General features: G+C 43.2%; 1 protein-coding gene and 4 non-coding genes across 5 annotated transcripts; all 5 read right to left on the bottom strand.

The window, feature by feature from the left end:
* Positions 1 to 687: 687 nt before the first annotated feature.
* Positions 688 to 25,087, bottom strand: NOP58 (NOP58 ribonucleoprotein). The gene is made up of 15 exons (XM_066322622.1): positions 24,952 to 25,087; positions 21,796 to 21,872; positions 20,058 to 20,110; positions 18,121 to 18,245; positions 16,999 to 17,135; positions 15,741 to 15,805; positions 14,313 to 14,447; positions 13,316 to 13,461; positions 12,236 to 12,362; positions 11,464 to 11,627; positions 10,611 to 10,745; positions 9,351 to 9,412; positions 6,728 to 6,861; positions 1,707 to 1,828; positions 688 to 1,013 (listed from the first exon to the last, which is right to left on the bottom strand). The coding sequence occupies exons 1-15, from the start codon at positions 24,994 to 24,996 to the stop codon at positions 957 to 959; spliced, it is 1,584 nt and encodes a 527-aa protein (XP_066178719.1). The 5' UTR covers positions 24,997 to 25,087; the 3' UTR covers positions 688 to 956.
* Positions 11,992 to 12,077, bottom strand: LOC136363890 (small nucleolar RNA SNORD11). The gene has a single exon (XR_010744079.1). It is a non-coding gene; the product is annotated as a small nucleolar RNA SNORD11 (small nucleolar RNA).
* On the bottom strand, positions 13,132 to 13,215 carry LOC136363891 (small nucleolar RNA SNORD11B). The gene has a single exon (XR_010744080.1). It is a non-coding gene; the product is annotated as a small nucleolar RNA SNORD11B (small nucleolar RNA).
* Positions 15,065 to 15,152, bottom strand: LOC136363894 (small nucleolar RNA SNORD70). The gene has a single exon (XR_010744083.1). It is a non-coding gene; the product is annotated as a small nucleolar RNA SNORD70 (small nucleolar RNA).
* Positions 19,699 to 19,787, bottom strand: LOC136363893 (small nucleolar RNA SNORD70). Its single transcript, XR_010744082.1, has one exon. It is a non-coding gene; the product is annotated as a small nucleolar RNA SNORD70 (small nucleolar RNA).
* Positions 25,088 to 26,441: the final 1,354 nt, after the last annotated feature.

The following is a 26,441-nucleotide window of genomic DNA, read 5'->3' as shown; positions in this document are numbered from 1 at the left end:
AAAAAACCCTTCATGATAATTAATAAACTGAGTGCTAAGCATAGTTAAAAAAAAATGTTTCCTTTTCCACCATAAGAGCTTTAGAGTCTTGATCACATGATGCTACTTCAGAGCATCTGTATTCCCACAAGAATGGCAGAATTAGCAAATGGCTGATTTCTGCTACTAATAAAACACTTGTCTCTTCTGCTTCATTATCAGATAGCTGAAGAAGTAATTTTGCCTTAAGTTTGGTTTGGTTGGGGTTTGGGGGCTTTTTTCCTGGATTTTTTTTTAAGTTTGTTTTTTAATCAAGTGAGGGAAGTTGCTACAATCACCATAAAGCAATTTGAAAGCTACCTCACATTTGTTCAAAACATGCATCTGAATTTTGTTAGCCAGTGCAGCAAAACCAAAACATTTGGAAGACACTTAAAAAAGTCTTTATGAAGAGAACTAGAGTGCAGACTTGGTAACATACCTCAACTGTTCAAAACATCTTTGATATCATCTACAGATATTTGTATTAATTTTATGGAAAATTTAAGGATATTACAACCTTTGAAATCTTTAGAGAATAAACTGCAACAGAACATTTACACATTTAGAACTTTAAAACTGATCAGTCATCTAAAACAATACATCTTAGAAATAGTCCTAATAATGGCTAAAAAAACTAGCAACAAGTTAAAAGACAGAGGCAGGAAATCTCCATAAAAACGTTTTTATTCCTTATCAGTGGAGACTGGTTATGAAAAGAGGATTATTGTGAGCTTTTAAACAAAAGAAACCAGTAATCCTCTTAATTATCAGAGACACCAGGGTATCCTGTTCCAGGGAGAAGACAGCTATCAAACCCATCTCCCTGCCCTCTTGCAACACAGGGAAGTTAGTTTTCAGCAAGAAGCTAAACAAATTATGCTGACAAATGCTACTCCGAAGCAGCTGTCCAAGGCCCAGTGTTTTCCTGTTCCACATCAGTCTTCAGCCTCATCTTTAATTTTCTTTTTTTTCTTCTTCTTTTTCTCTGTATTCTGCAAACAAACAAATGTTGCCATGAACAAAACATAATGGAAGAGCAAAACAACACGAGTAGCTAAGCAACAGGGCTCACACTCAGAGCATCACCCCAGCTGCCATGCTCAGCAGAGCACAACCCAAGCCATGTCCTCGCCCAGTTGCTGAATGCCCTGGCTGCTGACAGGGGCAGGGAGGCTGTGCCACTGTCACAGCTCAGCACTGTCCTCAGGCCCTGCAGCTGACACACACAAAGGGCACAAAATTAAACCCTGTGCTAAGAACAGGACTTCAGAACTGAGCAAAAGTTGGGTCTGGTCCCATCTGCTCCACTGTTGCTAGAAGGTATCAAATCAGCAGGTACAACCTGCTCCCTACAAGTCCCAAAGCGGAGACAGATGCCTGTGGATTGGCACCAAGGGACACTCTTCCCACTAGAAAAAATGCAATGAGGGGGAAGACTAGAGCTGGAGGTGGCAGAGGACAGGAGGGAAATGGAGGCACTGCAGTCAAACTTTCCAGATCTTATTTTGTAATGCAAATCTTCTTGGACACGACAGTGATGGACATCACAAAATAAAGTAACTAGAGCAAAACTATTTACATGCCATGGATTATACATGTAAAAAAATTCCCCCCACCTCACACTCTATGTTTTGGAGAGAACACATTCCCAAAAAGAACCAGGCAGCTGTGCCATTCTGCCTCACCTCAGTTATGGGACTGGTGGTGAGTTCTTCACTCAGTACCATCTCTTCTTCAGCTTGCTTTTCCTTATCCTTTTTCTTTTTCTTCTTTTTGACAGGTTCACCATCTTCTAAAGCTGTCCCTTCTGTACCACAGAAAGGACAAAAATGAAAGGCAGGTTGTCAGTTATTAAGACTGCAAAAGGAAAAGCTATGAGATGTCAGAGGATGTAGTGACCCCTACTTACCCTCTGCCTTGCCCTTACCTGCAGAACTACTACTCCCTGATACAACGAAAATATACAACTACTTAAGACATGAGTGACAGTGTTCAGACAGCACTATTTTCTTATCTCCTGGTGAATTCTCATCACACTATTCCTACATGCTGCTCCCAGAGTTTAAAACAAGCTTGCATGTTTTTATTTGTTTGCCAAATTACCTTCATGTACTCTATCAAAAAAGACACTGTCCACAGTTTGCCAAGTATTTTTACACAGGAACAGTAAAAGGACTCTAAATCCCCCTTAAAAACACATTTAGCAGTAGGTTGTTCACAACTGATTTCTCTGTCTTGACGCTGGAATTTGTTAATAAGCAGACCAGTTTTCTTTACTGTTTAGACTGGCAAACACAAAGATCTCAATGCAACTTCAGGCATTGAATGCAGAAACACTCTCCTATCCTGGATGACAGGACTTATTTATAATATTATTTATTTAAGATGAGAGGAATGTCACCCCAGGGAGAGATTTACTAATGACCTTAGTTACTTTTCAGAACTATTCATCAACAGCTGCCCTATCTAATCACAGTGGTAATAGAACTGTGATTTACCACTCACTTCCTAGAATACATCCCACAGTCTCAGGAATCTCAAGGTAAAGAAACCAAGTAGAAATCATTACCAAGCTGACAGCCTATGCAGCAGCCAGGCTCTTACTGGATCATACCCAAGTTAAATTTATTTGCACAGCTGAGTCGGATACCAAGTTTCACACAGTACTCATGACTAAGTTCATGAGGTAGCAACCACTGTCCTTCAGCAGCCACAAAAGTGATGCTGAACCCAGTGGTGTTTGTGGTATGTATGGTTGCTACTGGAGGTATGACTCAAGACATCATTTTCTCACCATATGTCCCCCAGGAAAGAATCAATTTCATTTTCAAGAACACTCACTCACCACTTACAAAAAGAACAAGCTGAATTACAAAAAAAAGACCAAACCACATAACCTCCTAACATCTTGAATGTACTTTGTCACAAGTTTAGTTCCTCAAGCCAGGAGAAGGACTGTATGAGTCAAAAAATACACTTCAAACCTGCCTTTAACACTAGCTTCAGATAAAAAAAATTGGCTTCAGGGTAAAAAATTTCTAGACATGTCTACAGAAGAATACAGCCAGCTAACACATGCAGTTTTCTGATATTAGAAAACATACCAGAAGCAAAACAGGAAAAGATTCTAGATAAAAAACCGTGGTAAATACAACTTTGAGTGGATTCCGGCATACACAAAATTCACAGAGAACACTGTACTAGCATAAGGCATTCAAACCAGGTATAAAAGTAAGTGTCCTCACCTCCCTATGGGTGACATGGGGAGATAAAAAGTAGCTGAAAAATAAGTATAAACTATATTAAAGCCACACAGTATGTAACAGGAGTATACACATCATATTTTGCTATGCTACATGCTTTCACTCAGCTGGATTGGCAAGATATACACTTCCAAGAAAAATGTTGAGTGTTAGGTAACCTTGAAGAAATAATTTCTTGTTATTACCCTACATGTCATCAAGTCTGACACAGCAGGCAGTGGAACCTGTCACAATTTACAGTGCAGATGATGCACTGGGCACTCACAGACACTGTGACTTCTCAGAGCAAGCAGCAGACCCCTCCCTGAAGATTTCAGCTGCTGCCTTCCAGCAAATCTCATCAGAAGACTTCATGTATTTGTACCTAGCCAGAATGAAGATAAAGGCTCCAGGGGTGCTGGCCTTTTCCCTCTAGGTGCAATAGTTCTAAGTCAATCAAGGCCAGTGGGGGTTTCTTTGTGATGCACAGCAGCTGACAAGGAAACCAACAGTTCTGACTCAGGCAGGAGGCACAGAAAGCAGCACCCTGAAGAGCAGTTTGACTGATGGCCCTGAGTGCTGAACACCACCAGCAGTGCTCCACTCACCCATTTTCCACCATTTTTGTCCAAGCTTTCACACACAAGCCTGATGTCCTGGTGTACCCTCCCTTCTCCAGACAGTGCTCCACATGTACAGAATGAAGTCACACTGTCTGTCAGTAACGACACCCTGTCAAGCTGTTATTGTATCTTGCTGGGTTCACTGGTCCATTAACGCCATTAATTTAAGATATTTCTCTTTTCAAGAGATACCTTCCCAAGTCACTAACTGCTACTATATCCTGATGCTAAACGCAAGCTGAAGGTTTCTCTGGGGACTCTGGCTAGCCCTGCTGGTGGTATGCATTCTGTTTGGCCACATCCAATTTCTGAGACCACAGTCACAAAAATAATACCTGCCCTGTTTCCCTTCACCAACATGAAAACAGGTTTTAACAGACAGCTCCTGAAGTGGATTATAACCTGTTTCAGGCACTAATCCTTCCACCTGGTTTCTTGACAGGTATAAAAGGTGAATGTGGTTTGAAGTCACATCTCAACCCCCAACCCCTGGCCAGTTCCCACTCAAAGTACTGCCATTCATGCACCCCAAACAGAGAGAGAGAAAACACCACACATCTCATCTTGCAGTAACATTTACACTTCAGGCTGGCATACAAAATACTGTCTCCCTTTACAACAGATATTAAATGCAATGGTTAGACCAAAACTTTTCAGTGGCAGCTTCCCAGCTCCTTCCTGTCCTTTACCCTCCTCTGGTAATACACACCAAACAAAAATTTCTGACTGAAGAATGCCCTTTTTTTTGGGGACTACTTTTCCATCACCCCCATTTTTATGCAGCTGCACAATCAGCATGGGGAAGGAGAGGGCAGGGACTTCTTTCACAAAACACTGCCAGGATGTGTTATCTCTGACCAGGCAAAAGCTGAATAAAGCACTGCAACAAAAACCAATAAAGCCAAGAACAGCAGTCATTAAAGGCTTACAAGCATATTCAAGTAGACATGCAACATAAATCTTAATGCTGGGACCTCTGCACTCTTCTGTGGGTTATGTGACTTGCTGAACTCCTCAATCCTCTAGGACCACCAAGGCCACACGAGCACACCATGCAATCAGAGAAATCATGCTCGAAAACAGCAAGGCTATGGTCTGTCTAGCAGATGTCAGGGAAATCCATGTCATACCCATGCTGGATGCTCAAATATAATTTGCAAGCATGAGGCAATGCTGTTTTCAAGGGTACAAGAGGACAGGCTGAAGGGATTAATTCTGTATAGAGGTGACATAAGATAAATAAACTCTCTGGAAACATTTATTTTAAAGTCTGAAGCAATTGGCATAGTTAGCACTAATGCCTAGGCAGTCAAATAAGATGACCCAGCTGACACAAAGAACTGGGAAAAAGCAGGAGCTATTAACCATACATTTGAAGAATAACCCATCTTTTAAGGAAGAAAAGCAACACATCTGAAACCTGTACTTCAGGTTTGGGAAAATTTGAAAAACAACCAGCCAAACAGCACAGACTTCAGTTGTCCACAAGTATTCTGGACACTACCTCCAGCTCAAGGACACCTGCTAATCTCCACTCAATCCCCAAATCTGGAAATAAAGTAAATGAAGCAAACACAAGCAGATTTGTGTATAAAAGCATCAACCACTGAATAATACAATTACAAATGGAAATATCCTCCTCAAACTACAAAAGAGCAGGCCAGAAGTCAATGTAATATTTCACCTGCAATGAGCTCTTGCCTGTGAGATGTCAACACTTGCTTTGATAATGCAAGGGAAGCCCCAAGGGAACAATTCTGGCTATAGCAAGGGAAGTTAGTTCAAAAGCAGTGGCTGTGAGAACACTCATTCTCCAAAAGCAAATGGGCAAAGTTCAAGCCTCCAAAGTACTCATGTCCTTTTCCCATTATGTTAAGAGAACAAGCTGGGGCACAGATCTCAGCTTTACAGCACAAAGGATTCTCCTTCCCTCCAGTCTAACTACTTCTCAGCTACGTTTAGGCTCCTGCAAGTTGCTCCCTCCATGCACACAGACACCATGAACTAAGTGGTGTCTGGAATGATCACGCCTCCCATCACCTGAGCATGAAGAGGTGTTGAACCGTATATCTGCACTCTGATCCCCTAGAACAGAGCAGCAGAGAAGGCAGAAAGGAAAGGCTCTGACAGCCCTCACCTGCTGCAGGCATGGGTAGCTGGCAAAACACATGAGTAGTTCATGTCCAGATCTGCTCTGGATCTCACAGAAGTGACTGACTTTAAGTCATCTTCTTTCTCCCCAATTTTCCCCTCCCAAGTTACACACTGATGAGGTGAGAACAGAATGAATGTTTCTTAAAATGAACCATAGTGTTAAACTAGATTATTTTGCAGTCACAGTTCAAAATCTTTCTTCACACAGTAACTTACCAGAGAAGGAAAGAACAACTGTGGCCATAGTTCAGTTTTAGCTCTCCAGAGAATAACAATTGTTCATGTATTACGTAAATTCAGATGGAAATTTCCAAGTGTCATTTCACATCAAATTCTAATCTTTTATATGTTGAAACATACCAGAAAACACTTCTAGACAGAATAAAATAGTAATCTTGAAAGAAAATAGGGTGAGTTCTGGTTTTACAGAGCAGCTTTTCTGTTCTCAAGATACTAAATACAAACCTGCTGAGCAAGAAATTCTGCAAGAATACGAGTAGAGTTTTGTTTTTTAAATGTTCTTCTGTATTTACAACTGCTTCTAAATTGACTGCAGTCTGGTGTCAGTACTCTTTTAAATACACTGTCAATCCCAAGGAGAATACCCAGGTACTGTGGCTGGCTCTAAATGCTAAGCCCAGCTGCATGATGCAGCGACACGGCAGCAGCACAGGTACAGCAACCAACCTTTCATCTCTGCTTTGAACTTCTTTGCTTTCACTGCAACCTCTGTGTCTTGTTCATCCACCTCCTGAATTTTGCGCTTCTTGGAAACCACAGGAAGTGTAGAGTCACCAGAGGGGTCAAAAACTTTTACTTCACTGTAATGAAGAAAAAAAGGCAGTTTATGTATTAAGAAGAGCAAACCTTCAGATAAGACCCTGCAGTTGAACTTAAACTTTCCAACACAACCTACGAAGAATATTTAAAAATCAATCTTGCTCAGTTAACAAGGCATCTACAGGTAGTGAGGCCCCCCCTCCAATACACAGTGCCTTTATCAGTAATCATGACTAGGGAAGAGATTCCCCACAAAGTACAACTGTCTGATCTGAAAAGAAAATACCAGTTAACTAAGGGTTTGATCCTGGTTTTTACCTGTTCAAGGCTCTACAGAGCACTTGAATTTATTACCCATTACATTGATTTCTCTGATGCTGAAAGCCTATCCAGCATAGCCATATGGTCACAAGCACACAGCTCCCTACCATTTGGTCTATTATTGTGTAGTATTGGGTATATTACCGTATAATTGTACCCTGGGGGTAATAATACACATACACACACACACAAAGCATCAGAAGCAACTTTGCTTCTGCTTTTTCTACACTGCCTCTCCACCATTACACTGAGAGGGCAAACTCACAAGGCAGGGTAATGTTATGGCTCATTGCTGTACCACCTGTATCACTGAATTTATGTGACATTCAAATATCTAATCTGTGTCTGAAATTGCCTCTTCTCAATTACTGCACGCTCGTTTGTTCAGTCCTAAACCCCTCTACAGCCTGTAGAGAACCAGCCATCCTGAAATCCAGTGCTCTTTAACTGGAACTTGTAAGGGGCGACTGAATCACCAAACAGCAATGAAGCAGTTCTTTTCTTATTCGGAACAGAATTCCTACTGAAGAAAAAAAGAGGTTTAAAACACTAAGTCTGAAATATTTCCTCCCCAGCCACATAATGAACACCTGAACTTTTCTAAAATAGGAATCTGAAGTAGGTACTCACACAGGTTATAAAAGCAACTGAGGCTGAGTGACTGGGCTGGGGATCATGTGGTAATGCCAGCAGACAGTACCATCAACTCATCCTCTAAACATGGGAAATTATTCTTATAGGTATTAACACTACATATTGGTTTAAAGAAATTGGTTATGCAGCCTTTTCCAAAAGGTGGACTCTGCTCCTGCTCAACCCAAGTGAGAGCTCACTGGCTCCCTTATCATTGTCATAATACTGCTAATTAAAAACAGAACCAAAAACCGAAACCAAAACCATAAAACCATGAATAACACAAATACAGCATTTCTTGCATATTTTTTGGAAAGCATACAGTAACGTTTCACTTGAACCTCATCTCTAAAAATTTAACTTTGATACGTTACTTTGATTTAGCTAATTCCATACAAGACTAAGATTTTTGCCCATCTCCTGTTTTAGCCCTTCTCACATGCCCATACAGCAGTACTGCCATTTTTGTACTACAAGGACAATCTGACAAGTACTGAGTTTCCCTTTTAGGCAGCCAGACTTTGCCAAACAGCCAGGAACTGTCTGCAGATTCTCCCCAAGCCTAGACATGTTTGCAAAGCATGTCTAAGCAGAAACATGTCCTGGCAAGAGTTCATGATTCCTCATTTCAAGAGGTCAAACCCCAGCATCTATGTTGTCTCTTTAACAACCTCCTCCCTCAGCTCCTGCCTCCTGACACGTCCTGATGCTTCATTTATTGACTGACACTGTCTGCAAAAGCTGCTCCAGGAATCACAGCCATCACTAAACTTGGAAATGCCTGGCATATGGAAATAAAAATTACAGCTAGACTCAAGAAAGATGTTTGGGGGCTACAGATGGGTGCAACAGTGCTAATTTTTCCTCACACAATGAGCACTGAACCCTGGTTTTGCTGAGCTCTTGCCCTCTCTACACCAAAGGCTCAGCAAAATAAGCAGGCCAAGCTAAGCAAGAAGCCTGCAACCAAATTAAGCAATAAACCCAGATGTCACAGCACAGACTAATAATACCTTGTTCAAATCCTCAGATGTTCAGCTGCCCCAGTTGCAATTTACAGTGTCACTCTGGACACCAGAAACTGTTCTAAACAGTGTCCAGAGCACATAAAGACCTTATCTATTGCTTAAGACATGTTATTTCTTACATACAAGACCTAAACAAGGAGAAGAAGCATTGCTCAGAACATGTGGTACCTGTTTTTCCTTTTTTTAAGAATAAGATGGCTAAGTAGGTCTCTAGGACAGCTTCCATGTCAAAGAAATGAGTTCAAACTCTGATTTTCTCCAATTTATTTAATTCGGAATTGTAATAAATAAAGCTGCTATATATTAACAGCCTGCTTTTTCGGGTGCTGCTGGTAGCAGCTAAAGTACTTGCTATCTGATGATGTCAGTAATTTACTATTAGAAAATCTGGAAAAAGGAAATTCTTATTAGTGACAGAACTTATTATCAATGTTTAAAAAGCATAGAAAATGTTTTCAAGTCAACTCAGCCCACAACCAGAAAGCTTTTCAGAAATAAAAGCATGGAGTTATTTTTACTCAGCCCAGCAGAGAGGAAAAACTATTCACCTCTTATTTTGATACTTGTCTGTCTTGGCCAAGGCTTTTCCAGTGCCACTTATTCTTCTTATCTACAAGAAAAATTTAGACATGAAAAACAAATTACTCATAATGAAAAGAATTCACAACACAAGTTATTCAGCTCTTGAATTAAAAATGGAAAGACAGACATGTATTATGGGTCAAGCTCTTGTCTACCTGCACCAGTTTTACACCTGAGTGTAGAGTAGTGGGAGTGCAACTGAGGTGAGGAAGGCTGAGTGAGATGAGAATGGCCTTCCTAATGCTGCCCTTCAAGAGCCCAATTCAAGTAAAAGGCATCTACTACTGCATCAAATACACAACAGTCACCTGATAGCACATCATACCTCCAAATTCCAAAAAGCAGCTCAAATTTGTGCACTTTTTTCCTTTGGCAAGAATAACTGCATGTCAGGGCAGGTCTCACCCTATAGCTGGCATAAAGCCAACCTTAAAGCCACAATACAGGCCCCAAACTAAATTAGATGTGTACTTGTCAGGTGACTGGTTTGTCTTTTGGTGTTAACGTGTCTCCCAGCCTTTGTTCCGATGGGAAGTTTCACCTCCCATGAAGAGAGTGGGCAGGTTTTTCTGGACTTTTCTGTTCCACTGATGCCAGTACTACAGCACTGGCATCAGATCTACCTTGGAAGGCTGAACCTAGCTGTCATTCACAAGATCACATGCAGCAGGCATGCCACCTAAAAGAGGAAATGGTCCCTATGCTCTCCAGCACACTGTGCTGATGGCACCATGGAACAGCAGGTGTGGAGAGCCAGGATACACATCCGGTGGTAGGAGGGCAATGCAGCAATTTGCAGAATAACGTCTTGCTTTAGCTACAGAGAAAGCTCTCTAAGACTAAGCACCCCCAGAGTCTGTCCAGATTCTGGGGATCCAGGGTGGGAACTGTGAGGCAGGGAGAAAGCACAAATACTCCTCTGGTAAAGAGAAAAACTATGAAGTAATATGCCTATTCTTGCAATTCATAGAGATGTTGGGAATGTAAAGGTATACCCTTATTCATTTTGCACACTAAGATTTTCAGTATGATGCAAATAAAGAGCCCTGTAAACAAGAACAGGTGACACACGAATGCCTGCAGCCAACTTACAGATCTGACCACTCCAGTCAAAGCTGGGAGGAACAACAGGGTGAGAGTGACACGCTACTGAGTGAGAAGAGTCAAAAGCAGTGTCAGAAAATCATACCCTGAACTAGCTTCCTGCAGCTCTCTGCAAGACTTACCCCTCTCTCCTCCAAAAGCCTCAGTCTCGTCTCTACTTTTAGTCTGTTCTCAGCTCCCATTTCAGCACTGGTGTTCTCTCCAAGGGCATCATAACGAATAGTCAAGGCAGTCTTTGCTGCCAGCATTCGAGAAATCTGGAAAAGCCAAAAATAATATTAAATGCTAAGACTTAACATAAGGCAATGATTCACTCTGATCTGGAAACCATACCCACATACAAAAGAACAAAGTAACCATTTACTAGCAGTGTTTAGTCCAAAAAAATCATTAGTGTCTCACTCTTCCAACACTGAAATACTGTTAATGTAACACCTTACTTCCTTGATAAATAGAGGGAAACATCTGAGACAGCAAGTCAGTTGTACATTCCCTACTCTACCCCAGCCTTTACATCAGGTTAGTCTGAGGTGTAATTTCCAGCTCTCTCCACAATTCAAACATATATTCATCCACCTGCATTATGAAAGACTAAGCTTTAAGACCAAGCTATAAGTTACTTTAGCACAAAAAGAGTCCAATTTTTAAGCAAGACTAAAGCCTTTAACACCGTAGTTTACTATCACATAGAAGTAGAAACATACCCCTTGTGAAAGCCAGCATTACATTCTAACTCAGCAGGAATACACCTGCTATTGCTCAGATATGTCAAATGGACAATCCCATTCACATTTTTGAACAGAAATGAATGATATTCAAAGATTTGGGTATCTTGGATACCACTTGAAGGACAGTGGTATTTTCCATGTAATCACAAAGCAATACATGGAAAGAGCCTCACTGCAAAGCTCAAGCCATCATGAAGCTCAAGATATCCTGGAAAAAGCCAAGCTTGTGAAGAACTATGCAACTTACCTTTCCTTTATTTTTGGCATTGCTTTGTCCCACCAGGGAGGCATGATAGATAAGGCCAAACTTAGGTGTGTCCCTTTTAGTCTTCAGTGCTCTGAAGAGTGCCTTCTCAGCACCCAACAACTGAACCGTTGAGGCTGGATGTTTTGCCAGATTCAGGAGGGAACCTACAAAGAGGTGACACAGCAAGAGTAATTTGTCAGAGGAGCAGCTAGGCTAGATTCCTGCTTTTGAATAGGGTAAGAAGTTCAGATCCACCTATTTTCATGAGGGCTGTTTCCCATTTGTTTCCTGAAGGACAGGTAAACTGACTTAGTTTGATTTGAGCACCAGGAAAAGGCTGACTCAATAAAGCATACTCCACTGGAATAATGCCTACTCCTGACAGTACAACAGCAAGAACATTTCAGCACACGACTGCAGCACAGATAACTGAAATAAGGCTGCTACCTTGAGCCAGTCTGACTAAAAACACCCAATGCTGGTTTTTTACCTCAGAAGTGAGTGAACTATCAGCAGGAGGCTCAGTAAGTGTCTCAGAAGAGGTAGTGACTTAAGTTGCCCTCATATTCCAAAAAGAATTCAGGCCAACTGAGAAGTTTGTCATCACAGACTACTACCAAGCCCATGCTGGTATTCTCAAGATTCCTGAAGTGCTGCCTTCGCCCCATTTACCACAGTATGTGCATCAGGCTATACATAATGCTTTTAGCTCTTTTAGAAAACCTCTGATGAGGTCACCTAAGATTTATTTATGTTGATCACTGTAACCCACCTGCATGAGCAATGAGCCTTGCTCCCACCAGTTCTCCCACCATGACAGTGAGATTGGGAGCAATGGCCATCATTCTGTTCTTCAGGTAGTCATAGAGCTGTGTCCGATACTCAGAGATTTCGATCACCTGGCACAGACAGAGTTTGGTTATAGGGGTCAGCACCAACCCACCAAAAAATAGTAAGAGATAAACACACTGACACGAGGAAGTGCTGAGAATTCCCATGTAGGTGACTAACAAATTGCAAAATGCAAACAGCCAAGAGCCAGAGTTGCAGGAAGCTTTATATAGGGCATTTTCCCAGAGCAGAGTTACATCCACAGAGTATATTGGATATGTTCTGCTTATTTCCTTATGCAACTTATTTTCTCTGCAAAACTCCTGCTAAAGGAGCTGACAGCATGCCAGAGCCATTGAAGCAGAACAAAAATACTTAGTAAGGTCATTTTCTTTAGGACAAAACCCTGGAATATTCAGCTTTTACATAAATCTTTGCCACCATTCTCTTGAAATGAGATACATGCTCTTTACTTGTTCCATACAAATATACACAATTAGAATGCACATAAAAAAGCAGCCTGGTCTAGATCAAGAACAGGAACTCATAATCCTGCCACTCCCTGGTAAAGTCACAAAGGGATCCAACTGGCACAATGGAAGTCAGAGGGTGTTTGTTCACTCACAGCCCAGCCAAGAGCAGGGTAGAACTCCTAATTCTTTTAGGGCTTCAGCAGTCCATTTTTAACCCAGGGTTTATCACCCAGCTTCCACAGTAACAGATTAAAAAGAGGCTATACAATACTATTATCTCAAATACTCAAAAGTACAATGATGGCAAAATCCCAACCAAAAGTAAGACTGCCACTTTCAGAAGGCCTTGTGCAGACATCAACAGAGATGGCTCAGATGAGGTAGTGACTGTGCACCCTCATGTCTGAACATCAGGAGAGCAACAATACAGGAATCATCACTGCCATCACAGGAGTGCCAGCACGGCCCTGGGAAAAGCTCTCCTTGGCAGAAGTGGCTCTGAAACAGCTAAAATAGAGTCCTACTCCTATCCATCCATGTGTACATACCTGATCACAGAGATGGATTATGTTGTTTATGTCTTCTTCTGATACTTCTGTCCCCATGGAAATCTCTGCAGCAGCCTTCACATCCTCCTCAATCTCCTCTGGTAGGATGTCAGAAACATCAGACGAAGCAAAATTGCTTCTGTCTCCTGTGGGGGACAGATGAAAGCATGTTTGTGCTGGGGGCGAGATGAACTAGTAAAAAAAGCACAGAAACAGATGAAGATAAAAGGCCAAAATAAAAACAGTGAGTCAAGTCTGCCATCACACTATTCCAAATTCCTAAAATATATGTCAGTGTTCTGACTTTATGTTTATACCGGCTAGGAATGGTTAGAAATATTAAATTTGAAACTAGAAAAATACCCAGAAAGCCCATGCTGCATACTTCACCTTTTCAATAGCTGGTTGCTGCAAAATTTTCTGTGACAATATTACAAGAAAAGAATTCCAGGAAGCAGTCAATTACCACTATCTATTTAATTGTTTCTACAACTGGGGGAAAAAAGCTCCCTTAAATCCACAAGTCTCTCTTTGGACTGAAAACTTCACTATTACAAAAAACCAACCACACAAAAAAAAACCCAAAAAACCAAAAGAAACCCCAAAACATCAATACAATGCACATGAGCCCAAGAGGTGAGGCAAGGGTCCAAAATATAGCAGTCACTCTTTCAGCTCTCATGAGCAATTCTAGTAGCTGCTGTCTTCAAGAACATCCAGAGACAGGCAACACTTCTCTTTACATCAGTGTTTTAGGAGCTGATTTCCAAGCTGGTCTGCTGACTGTGATTCTAAGATGTGCTGGTGGGTCCACGAAGGACTGGTTGGTGATGTGGCATTAGCTTTCACTTAAGCTTCCAAATGGCAAATTGCACCAACATCCAGATGCAAACATAGGCTCCTTTTCTGCTGGCTGAAGGCAGCCTTGCTCAGGGTGATGAGCAGCTGGATGAGTGTCTCACAGCAGTGCCATGGCTCCGCTGTGCTCCCTACTCACCAACTTTCCGCACGCACTTGCAGTAGGCGAGGTTGTCTGTGATGATTTTGCCCAGCTCAGGGAAGTGCCAACCGTACCATTCCCGACAGCGCATGATGTAGTTATTCAGTTCTTTATCCAAGTCGTCAAGAAGTGCTAAAAGAAAGAAAGACGGAGGTTTTTTTTTAGAAAGGCAACCTAAAATCTGGTACTCTCAAACTGACCAATTTAAGTAGTGTAAAGAGGGATTACCTGAAGGATTTCACTCTATAAATCCTGGAATAAACCAAACTGCAGTACACTAGAAGTCTTCACTTTTCAGACAACCGCATAATACCAGGCACAGTACTACAGAAATGTTAGAATTCCCATGAGTGTGGCCTCAAAGTTTTATCACTGGGAGCGTCTTGGACAAACTCCCTAAGAGCTGTAAAGCACATTGCCCTAGAAGGAGCACAGCAGCCAGTTATCCTTCCTCTTAGCCAAAGTGCTACAGACAAGGTTGATGTAAAATGTAGCCATCCAATTAACTTCGAGGGAAAAATGCTTTAATGGTAACAAACTGATCTTGTATTCCATTACTTGATTTAAAAGAGCAAGCCTTTTCGTTGCTGCTATAATATAAATATACCAAATACAAAGCCAATGGGCTCACTTTTACTAGACATGACAAATAACCAGATTTATAGTTTATTAGAGTAGAGCACCTACAGCATATACTGCTAGAGGGCCCCGAGGCTAAAGTATTTCCTGCTAATGCAATACCAACATTCCCATCTGTTGTCTCAGTGGTAGTGACGAAGAAACTGAATTACATCATTAATTTCAGTTTAACTATGTTTCATCATTGGCAACAGTCTGGGAATTAATATTCCAAACAGGATTCCTCACCACTGCTTCACAGCAAGCGTGCAGATTATGATGTGTGTATCTTCAAGGCAAAATGAGGAATGGGCTTTCCTAGCTGCTTTAACAATTTCAGTCTGTTTTCCATTTAGGAAACAAGGAGACAAAATGCAGCATTACACACTGCTGTGTGTTTTACACACCTAACATTGGAGTCAATTTCTATCTTGCCCTCTATGCAGGACACCACCTAAATGAAGGGCCAGAAAACACCATCCTGTGGGGCCCATTCTCCCAGCACCACTCAGAAGGGAGGCATGTTGGGAAGGAAAGCCCTTAGAGGACTGAACACACTGCCTGTAGTTCAGCTGACTTCCATGCTAAGAAAAAGTGCACACCAGCTTATTGTATCATCCAAAAAATGTTCCTGCTTGTGATAAACCCTACTGAGAAAACACACTTTATGCCTAGCTAAACATTGGTGCCCAATTTACCAAGATTTCCTAGGAGGAATCTGACAGCAATACTTTTCTTTAGCCAATGTAAAGAAGTCAGATATCCTACGTCAAATGCATTAATAATTTAAGCTCTAAATATACTTACAAATTGCCTGGATAATCATGGTATCTACTTTGTCTGGGCTGAATTTCAGCTTGTATCGGGAAAGGCTGAGGAGATACAAATACAGTTATATCAGCATCCTGACATCCTGTTACAGAATATGCCCCACTTGTTCCTTCTTAAAACCAACACAGTTGTCCTCAGGTTCATTGAAACCAAGCTCAGTTCTGTGCCACTGACTGCTCTCAGCTGTGGCTAGAAGCCACACTGACACAAGCTTCACAACAACTCTGACATGTGTCCCTCCCATACCCTGTGACCAGGGTGAAAGGGAAAGTTCAGGTGATTTGTACCACCTGCAGCAGACTGAACACGAGTGCTGTGGCAGGAAATTAATTTGCTCTTCGTTTTTCTGCATGGTTCCCCACAAAATGTATTTGTCAACAGCACTTCCAGTTGGGCAGCAGCTTGGAGGCAATCCAGAAAACTGCACCTCCCCAGCAGAAAATACCAGCAAGGCTAATGTGAGGCAACAAAAGAAACTTCCTGGAACAGATTCTCACTGTCTGAGAAAGCCAATTACCATCTGGCTTTAATGTTATGTTAGCAATTTCTCAGTATGCTACAGTGAAAGACACTTGGTATCAATGAGCATTTGCAACTTACAAGTCCTTTTTCAATATTAATGCCTTTTTTCTAAGCAAACGCACTTTTAAGGAATTAGCTACAGCAAAGCATTTCTCTAACTTGCCAATGGCTTGTGACAGGACAAGGTCATGTTAGAATATGGATTAAAAAGTTACTCACTAATGGATGTTTGATCCCATGGTGATCCAACAACTTTGTATTTAACTACTACACCACTAAACCTAAAAAGCAGCAAGAACAAGGTGGGGAAAACAACCTTGCCTCTAATATTTGCATTATCTATTATATGGGTATTTATTCTGGCACAAATCATCAAATTGTGGTCTCCACCTTGTCTCTTAGTGGCAATGGAGCTTTAAATAACTCCCTTGACTGCTCCAGATACATTCCAGACGAAATCCTGCAGTATATTACATGAAAAGGAAACTACCAGCTTCCACTCTGGGTGAAGATGAAGCCTTTCTCTAAAGGGTGGGTGCAAACTGGAAAGGGAAAGCCCTTCCTTTGTAAAACAAAATTTCAGTTACAAAAGTATCTTGACTTAAAGAGTGTTAAGACCATGCTACATACTCAGAGACACTTCAAGCAGCCCAGCCAGGGACACAGGAGTGGGGCAGACAGAGGATGAGACAGAGCTGTTGCAGGAACTCACCTGTGTGCCAGACCCAGGCACATAGCTGTCATCTCTCGAGAAGGGAGGCCTGTTATGAGCCCTTCGATCTGTGAGCGAATTCCTCTCATCAGCTCTGTAACCATTGGGCTGTGTATACAGCTCAAATTCAGCTTCTCCTGTAGTGTGGAGATCAACGGTCTGAAGTCAGGCACAACACAACATTCCTCTGAAGTCCTTCTTCCAGAAGCCTTACGTCATTTTAACTTGTTTTCCCACTGCAATCCCATATCACACAAGTTTCACCCATTTTTGATACTCAAGGTAGGGACACTCACAGTTCCCATGAAGAGCAGATTTATAATTAATGCTCTATCTGCTGTGTTGAACATTCAATTTAAGATTCAAGACTTTGAAGTCTACTAGAAACAGTTTGGCCACAGAAAGAAAATACAGAGGTAGAAGGTTGGGGGCTTTGTGTCTTTTCCAGAGAACAAGACAATAATTAGTTCCAAGTCCTTGCTATTACTCACTCTGACATTAAACACTCATTTTGCAGCCTACACAGTCTCCTAAGACAGCATGAGGAGGTTGTCAGAATAAAGTTCAGTGGAACAGGGAGCAGTCAGAATGACATGGGAAACTGACACCAAGGAGACACTGGAAAAGGCAGCCCACTTCCAGTGGACCTCCTTCTTCCTCTGGCAGGCAAGGACCAAGGGCTGTGCACAGCTGCCTGCCCATTGAGGAAGGCAACAATGTCCCCTCCCAACAAGACAATAAATTATCACCCTACTACTGCTGAATCTGTTAGTGAGGATTACTTGTCTGCCTGGCTCAGGTTTTTTGGTTGGTTCCTACCCCTACTCTTTCTGGATTGGATCCTTAGGAAAATTAATTTTTTAATTGTGACTGGGTTTCTAACCAATATTCAAAAGAGAAAGCAAGCAAACCTGAACATCTCACTGCATTCTTACCATATCACTCACCTGTGCACTCAAGACAACATCTTCCCTGTACACAAACTAAGATTAACTGTCCTCTGTGCTGCTAACACAGCATTGGCAGTGTAATCCATTGCCAGTAACAGCAAAATCTCTGGATCTGACTATAGCATTTCAGTAGCATGAGACAAAAAGATAAAACAGCAAAATCAGTTTTCACCTTTATGACACCTCCAAGTTTGGCATCTGCCACAGCCAACTGCTCATGGGCATCTTTTGCCACTATCTTCTTGAGAATTTTCTTCAAGTTCTTGCTGAGCTTCCCTTCTACAAGAGCTGTGGATGCTGTATAAAACAAAAAGACCAAAGACAGTTTTCTTTCCCCTGCTAAAACCTGTAAAGATATTACTCCTAACTTAATGTATTTATTTTAACTGCCCACAGTAGCTCTAGTCTGAGCTGCAATACTAGCTCACCATGCAATAGCTAAAAATCAAAACAGAAGAAAATTACATATTTCTGTCTCTAAAGGCCTAAATCAGGAACCCTTTTCCCAGTTGCCTCTCCTTTCTCCATATGTTTTCAGTTCTATTTTTGCTAATTTTGTTTAAGGATCTCTACAAACAGTACGCCATATGCTTTAGATACATGTTTAACATTTCCAACGGCAAGGTTATATGGGAATATTTTGTGTATCATTTAATTAACCAACCATTTGCCAGGTCCCTTAGGCAACAACCATGATATCCTAAATTGAGTAATGGCTTTTTTGCATTCTCTGGTGATGATAATGTACTATCTCAAGCCCCAGGAATGATGCCAAACTGGACAGTCAGACAGACCCATTTAATACAGCATACAGACAGGAGAATCTTTAAAGGATGTTCTTCATTCTCAAATATTAACAGATCTGTAAAGGCTTTACAATCCCACACAATATATTTTAAGCAAGCACTTAGACAACTCTCTTTGAGGGTCAGCTCTGTGCTCAGCTGAACTTCTGTAATTGATACATATTCATGACAGTAACAGAGCAGCAGCCAGTGATTTTTGGTTTCCAGAACCTATTAACATGTATGAGTAAAATCAAAATGCTGTGCTGGGTTTCCTCTCAACCCTTCTGCAATGCAGATAATTTCCCACCCTGCAAGCTGGCCAATAGCATCTACCCCCCTTGAAACAGTCACATACATAGCCTTCCCTTCAAAATAAATGAGCCATAAGTAGTCTGAATGTCTCCATTTCACAGATAAGTCAACTTAAAGCAAATTATTAAGTTTTGGATGTTTTTGGCTTTTTATTATCAGCCTAACTATCCATGAACTGAATCCAAACCTATGCAAAAACAACATAATCAAAATAATATGCCATGGAGAAGAACATACAACAGCTTCAATCTCAGCTCTTCTACTTGCATCTCATGTTTGATGGTTGTCTCCATTCTTGGTTCTTTGCTTCCTCTGTAAGCTATCCCTACCACATCAGAATATGAAGAATTGCTCTTTAATTATAAATGTGACCTAGAACATTCACCTACTCGCGTCATAAAGCACATGCAGCACTAAACGTCACTCCATTCCTGAATTACTGCCTAGAATTCCTATAATGTCTGTTCAAACCAGGCCACACATCAAGCATTTAAGTGTATAATTAGTAAAAAATATTGAATATAAGGCTTTCCATTTTGCTTAAACTCCAAAATTTAAGGAGAACACAGACCTTTTTTAGGCTGAAAACCACAGGCATAATGTATGTCCATAAACCCCAGGTGAGTGCAATAATGAATGTTTTCTAATAGCTGTCTGCTGTCTCAGTGGTAGTGACGAATTGTTGACTCAAATCAGTGATAGTCAGCTTCAACAAGAATCCATCATTGACAACAGACAGGCTACATGTATCAGCCACGACTTACACAGCGCTCATTTGTAAGCTGCTTAAAAATACGCACTGAAGAAAAAAACCTGACTTTATTACATATCTTTACTACAATACAGACCGGATAGGTCACCTTATAACCATCAAAATCAGCTCACTTAAAAAAAACCTGGAATTTAAAAGCTTAGAAAAGGAAAAGAATATGGACACAGGTAAGTAATGAATGCATTAGTGCATGATAGTGATTTGATTTTTTTGCAATAATAGTGTGAACTCTCTTACCAGCAAGTGCTTCTGTTGTGTCCTGAAATTTTTCGAAGTGTTTCAGCTTTACTCTACAGAAATAAAATGAAAGTGTGAAAACAAGTGTATATAAACCACATGCTAGAACCATTTCATCTTTTTTCTGCCTCTGCTACTACAGCTCCTCTCTTTTCCCTAAGGCTTCAGGAGAGCAGAGATCAATACGTAGACCCTCAAAAAGGACTGAGAACACTAAACTGGCCAATTGAGTCTGGTGTGACTTTTAAGCTGGGTCCCACAATAACTATATAAAGAACGGGAAAAAAAAGGAATTTTGATTTGGTATTTCTTGGACCAACACCACCAGAAAACCTAACCCCTCTTTTTGCTTTGTAGTTCATATTTAAAGACAGACATTATCCATTTAAATTTCAACACTGCACCCTGATTGACTGATGATAACATCTTCCCACTCATCTTCAAAAGGAATTGTTCTGCCTCCGTGGAATGCAGAGCCTGGACAGCTCAGATTTAACATGCTTTTCAACCAAATGCATCTTCAAAGACTTTAAATTTGAACTGATTCACTGCACATGAATTCTTAAGTCCTTCCCTGTAATTAGATGTTAGAATACAAGTTCTGAGCTGAGCTTAAGACAAACAACAAAAATTTCTTTCATGCCCTAAGTGCTGACCAGAGCCAAGAATCATACGAACAGTGTTTAACCACACTGTGTCAGATCCTTAGGCACAGCTTCCCTCTACCTCTCACACAGTCTGTGGAGCTGATATATAGTTACAGTTAAGAAGCTATCTCAATCCAGTAAATTCCTTGTCAGGGACAGGCATTTAACTAATCCAGCCCTGATTAACCAGTGCTCTTTGTGAGTCAAGTATCTGCAAAGAAAGCAAGGTCACAGATAAAGCTGAATACTTGAGTTAAGCATTTGCAGATCCCAACAAAAGCTTCAGGCTTCCACTGATGCCTTTTCAGAAAGGCAAAAGAGGAATTATTTTTATCAGAGTAGAGATCCCATTAAGAGCCACATCCTGTATAACAAATCGTCAAGATGATGTATCCAGGACAAGATTAACCACACTACAAACAGGCAGATGTGGAATATTCTGGCCTCTGCTCTAAGTACTGTTACAGAGCAGGATAAATATGAAAGGCATAGCTCATTCAGATGCATCCATTACAATCTCAGCAGGTTAGAAATCTTCCAATAAAAACACCAGACTTGGAAGGAATCCACCACTGTCCCCAACTTCCAGGCAATTTGCTAGAAAGGCCAGTTTGATCAGCGGACACTGCAAAACCCCTGTGCAACCCTGCAGTGGTGCTAACTCTCACTGATGGCACAGGAAACAACACTAGCTCTCAATTCACAGTGATTTACATAGTTCCATTTGGATTAAGCTTTATTTTTCCCAAAAAGAATTTCCTGTAAACACAAAACCCTGTCATTTCACTGACACTTCCAGCATTACAAGCTTGGATGTTCTTGTCAAAGCACCCACATCACCACCTCAAAATATTGTTAAATTTTTTGCTTTGGTGACACTGCTGCTTAATTACACTGTAAGGTATTTCTTTCATTTTGACATTCCATTATAAGTGTCTCAGAGTATCTAACTTCACATTATCATTGCTCACAGCTTTTACAAAACTGAAACCCCAAAATCAATACTTCATTCTGAACCTTAGCTGTGTGTAACTACAGGCAGCCATGTCCTTCCACAAGCCACACTGCTATCCCCACATAAAGCTGCTTACATTTTGTTTGCTCTTTCGGGAGTTTCAAATTCTTTCCACAGACTGTCAACTTCTTGAAGCTTTTTCTCATTCAGAACCTGCAGGGAAAAAACCACATTTAGTTCAGTTTGGAACACTCTTCAACCCAGGAGACCTGAAACATTTACAATGTATCCAACCACTTTGCAGCAGTTAACACTGATGGTATCAACAAACACAACTTCAGTGATCTCGGATGTCACCATTCTCCCTCAGCAGCTTTACCCTACCCTACCCTAATAAACAACAGTGCAACATTTTTACTTTCACCTGAATCACAGAAATTCTTCAATAATGGCTGTATCCTCCCGGACCTGCCCGCACATTAAAGCAAAACCCTCCTCTTTATCAAAACTGGGCTTGCTCCACCTCCTCTACAGGACTCACTCATAACCAGGGACCCAAACCCAAATTTGCCACTGCTCTGGAAAAATAAAACATCTGGGAAGCCTAACAGAAAACAGTGATCCCCCAGTTATTTTCGTTAATCAGAACTAACCCAAACAAGAAAGAAAACATCCCTGTAAAGAGTCATCACCACAGCTTGGTCATCAACCCAGCCAAGGATTACCCAAGAGGCAGCAATGGCTTAATCCCATCTCTGTACACAGGGAGCCCTCTCAGCTTTTAAACAGCACAAGAATAACACGTACACACTTGGAGCCTATACACATTTCACAAAATGCAGAGTGCACAGCAAATTCCCAGAAAACTACTCATGGGAATAGTCAAGATCTTTACAACATTGTTCTTTACTTCTCACTCAAAAATCACGTGGTATTGTCCCCACAACGCAAATGCAACACAATTGCAATTTAACTCAGTGCAGAAATCATTCCTGGTATTATGAATTTTACTCCCTGGCAGATTTTTAAACCTGATAGAAGGAGATTCTCTTTTAACTCAATTAGTAGCTGAGTAAATAAATGTTGTAATTAACTTCCCACAGGACTGTGAGGCACAGAAAAACCTTGAAGCAACTCTTCCTTTCCTCAGCCAGACAATTCTTTCCTGCAGTTCATCTTTCCTACACCAAGGCCTACAGAATTTTCAGGACATGGGCACACAGAGAAAAGTAGGACATTGAAACTGCTAAAGTCTAAATGCTAAGACTGTTGACATATAAAAATGATATGCCTATGGATAATTTGTCCTTCCAGACAGTAAGATTCATTGGAAGGTCTTCCAAGACCGAGAACATGTCTATATCTCATTTGCCTTTATTGTTTACTCGTCTGATGGGATCAACACCTGCAAGGGAACACACAAGAGCTACACAGCTTCCAGAAGACAGTTCTTTTTCACCAAGGCCTAAACACAGAATACAGTTATGCTGGCAATAAATATTTGTGGCCACTGCTGGAAAGGGAAAGGGGTGATCAAAATTGTCCCCAGGATTCAGAAATACAAAATCTGTCCAGCTCTCAAGTAACTAAAAATCAAAGAACGTCCCAAACTCCCAGCAGTGTCAGTCTTCAGCAACTGCCTTAGAAAGGAAATAAAAAGTAGCTAAACTCTGTGGGGAGCATTTCAATGCAGAATGAACACACAAGTGTAAGAGTGACACACGGCTGCAGGTGAACAGCTGCTCTATCCAAGGAGGGAATGCTGGGTGATTGAGAGTAGATGGGCACTGTGGCTTGAGGCTTTGGCATTTTCAGCCTTGGCAGCTGCAGTCAAAAATCAGCACGGAAAACCAGCTTGTCTCAAAACACATACTTTAATAAAATACTACTTCTGTTCATTTCCAGCAGAGAGCTTTCAGCTCCCTGCCAGCCACACTGCACAGCCCTGAGAGGCAGCTGCTGACACCTGCAGCAAACACTGCAGCCCCTCTGCAGAGACCTCCCTGCAGCTCTCTCTGCATGTCCCTCCTCCTCCTACCTCTGCTTTATGCCTACTCTACTTTCAGAAATTAAAATATTCGCTGTTTTCAGCCCTTCTGGCTGCCATGAAAGGTTGAAAGGGCTTGGCACACGGCACCAGAGGTTTCAACCTACTCAAAAGATTCTTTTATTACTTTTAGTAACTTTGAAGTTGCAGGATACTATTCTGTCTTAACAGCCCGTAAGCAAAACTTTCAGGGAGACTGCTGTCTGTGCATCAGTTCCCCAGGTGTAAGGGTTGAGAGGGGGGCATAGAACAAAAGCTATCTGCTTTTAGAAGTATTTCTGGCTTCTTCCCAAGACGTACATCTTGAAATCCTCCTTGCCTGAACTGCACGGCTTCACCCCAATGAAGAGGAAAGATTTCAGGGCAGAGGAACGAAATCTAGTGCTCCACAGAGCAGCGAGGGTGCAGTTCTGCTGCAGGCAAAAGCAAAAGCAACCAGAGCCTTGCTCTTTTTGTACCTGCACTCACGTTCACACAAGCTAAACCCTAAGACTAAGTCGGAGGGGGGGAAAAAAAGATGCTACGATCAAACTATGACCAAACTAGTAAAATGTACAGGAATTCACACTCGAGCAAGAGAAAAGCCAGAGAGCAGCACGACACTGTAGCAGCTCTAGTTTAGGCTTGTTCAAAGCCCCAGGAAGCTGCAGCCCTGGGCCACCCGGTGAGGAGGCTGGCAAAGGCCCGGGCAGGTGTCTGCTCCCCCCTCGGGGAGAGCAGGGTCGGGACACGAGAGCGCTGCAGGGACCGTCACCGCGCCGCGACTCCCGCTGCGGGGCGCGGCCGGGAACGCGCTGCCCGGCGCCCCCTCAGGCTCCGCGGGGCCCTGCTGCACAGAAAGGGCTCAACACCCCCAACCCCGGGTGCCCCACACACGCCGAAAGCGGCACTTCCCTCCCAAACCCAGGCCGGCAGACGGGAGGAAGCGACGGCCACGAGTGATGCTCGGCAGGCACCGAGGCGCTCAGCTCCCCTTCTGCCCGCCGAGCGCCTTCAGCCTCCTCCGGCAGCCTCTTCCCCGAGGCCTCGCTCACAACGCGGCCTCTCTGCCCCCACCCCCGGCCCTGCTCGCCCCCCGAGGCGCCGCACGGGATGCGAGGGCACTCATTCCCTCCCTCACTCTCATCCCCGCCCGTGATCCCCCGTAATTCCCACCGCAGGCCCGACGCGCTCCCCTTCGCCCTCCCTTGCCGCGACCCGCCGGGCGAGAGGCACCGCGCCCCCGAGCCCCCGCCCCGGGCTCACCTTGAAGATGGCGTAGCCGGCGGCGGTCTCGAACAGCACCAGCATCGCTGCGGCGGGCGGGGGGCGCCACGTGCGCCGCCGGATCGGACCCCGCTCAAGCACGCGCGCGCCGCACAGCGGAACCGGAAAAGGAAGCGGCGGCCACGGCGGAAGCGAGCGCGCGCGGAGAGCGGAAGCGGAGGGGCCGCCTTCCGCCCCCGGCCACGTGGCGGGGCCGCGCCCGTCCGCGACTCCGCTGCGGGTTCGAGCCTGGCCGCGCATAAACACGCGGGTCCTCAGGAGGGTCCCGTGTGCCCCTATGGCACTCGCCCGAGCTGCCCTCGCTTCCCCGGGTGCCGCAGTTGGCGGCAGGGCCAGCCACCGTAGGCGGGAAGCGGGTGTGTTCCCCGGGAGGCGGGTGGCCGTGCTGGAGACTTTGTTTCCCGAGCGGATCCCGAAGCCGGTGTGAACGGGTGGCCCCAGGGCGAGCCCGAGCCGGACCGGCCGCGGTGTCGGGGTTCAGCCGGTGCTCTCGGCTCTCCGCACACGGCGGGGCGCGTTCTCTGACCGCTCTCGCTCCCATGGCCTGACCTGCAGTTCATCGCACAGAAAACAGTTCCTTTACGTAAAGAACTGTTGACAGAGTGCGATTGTGTGTGTTTAAAAGCTTGGCTTCGCCGACAGACACGCACCGAATTCTGCTCATACGACACCCGCCTTTCCCCGCGCCGCTGTGCTCTCCCCGGGGCAGGGGCCGGTCTGTCCGGGGAGGGCAGGGGCCGCGGGGCGGCCACGGCTGCCACCTCCTGCTTTGGTGCCACCTCCTGCCTTGTCCTTGGCACAGCCCGGGTGTGCACAGCGCGGTGCCTGGCTGACCTACTTCTGTGCCGCGGCCCCGCTGGGGAACCGAGCAGCTGCGTGCCGGTAGGAGGCAGGCGGAAAGCGCCGGTCCTTACCCTTAGAAATCCCCGCTTATTTCACAGGCAGGCTTATCTGTACTGAAAACAGGCAGAGATTTTCCTACCCGCAGGAAGAGAGGCTCCAAGAAACGCTTGGGTTTTGATTTAGATCAGACATTCATTGCTGCATTTTATGCAACCATCGTGTATGAGTCAGCACGCCTTTGTTTCCTCCCTGTAAGGAGTATGCTGGAAAGCCAATAGAGAAATCTGTGAACTTGCATAATTCTGAAGATTTATTTTTTTCCCTCAAAGGACTTTGGTGCTTTATATAACATAATAATTAAAAAAAAAAATAAATCCCACAACCAGTAGTATTGCCAAAGAAATTAGGTTCAAGGAGGTAGTGAATTTCCAGATTCCACCTAGTTTTAAAGTACTGGTTCTGGCCGTGCTGGCAGGGGCAAGAGTGTTATTATGTAAGATCTACTGTTACTTAGCTGGCTGCCCTAGAACGCTGCATTCATCCTGTTTGCTAGCACTAACCCCTCTCAGACAAGCAAATTGGCATTATGAGATTACAGATTGTTCTTAGGGTAAAGTCTGCTTTTT

The sequence above is a fragment of the Sylvia atricapilla genome, chromosome 7 (genome assembly GCF_009819655.1).
Source record: "Sylvia atricapilla isolate bSylAtr1 chromosome 7, bSylAtr1.pri, whole genome shotgun sequence".
Taxonomy (NCBI): domain Eukaryota; kingdom Metazoa; phylum Chordata; class Aves; order Passeriformes; family Sylviidae; genus Sylvia; species Sylvia atricapilla.
Note: the sequence above shows the minus strand (reverse complement) of the source record. Positions and strands in the feature narration are given on the sequence as shown.

Bases quoted from the DNA above. Each gene is read 5' to 3' on its own strand.
- NOP58 (XM_066322622.1), bottom strand. From the start codon at position 24,996: ATGCTGGTGCTGTTCGAGACCGCCGCCGGCTACGCCATCTTCAAG. The intron at 15,806-16,998 runs GTGAGTTCCTGC...GTATCTCCTCAG, and splicing joins TGCCTGGGTCTGGCACACAG to CCTTTCCCGATACAAGCTGA. The intron at 6,862-9,350 runs GTGAATAGTTTT...TCTTCATTACAG, and splicing joins GACAAGTATCAAAATAAGAG to TGAAGTAAAAGTTTTTGACC.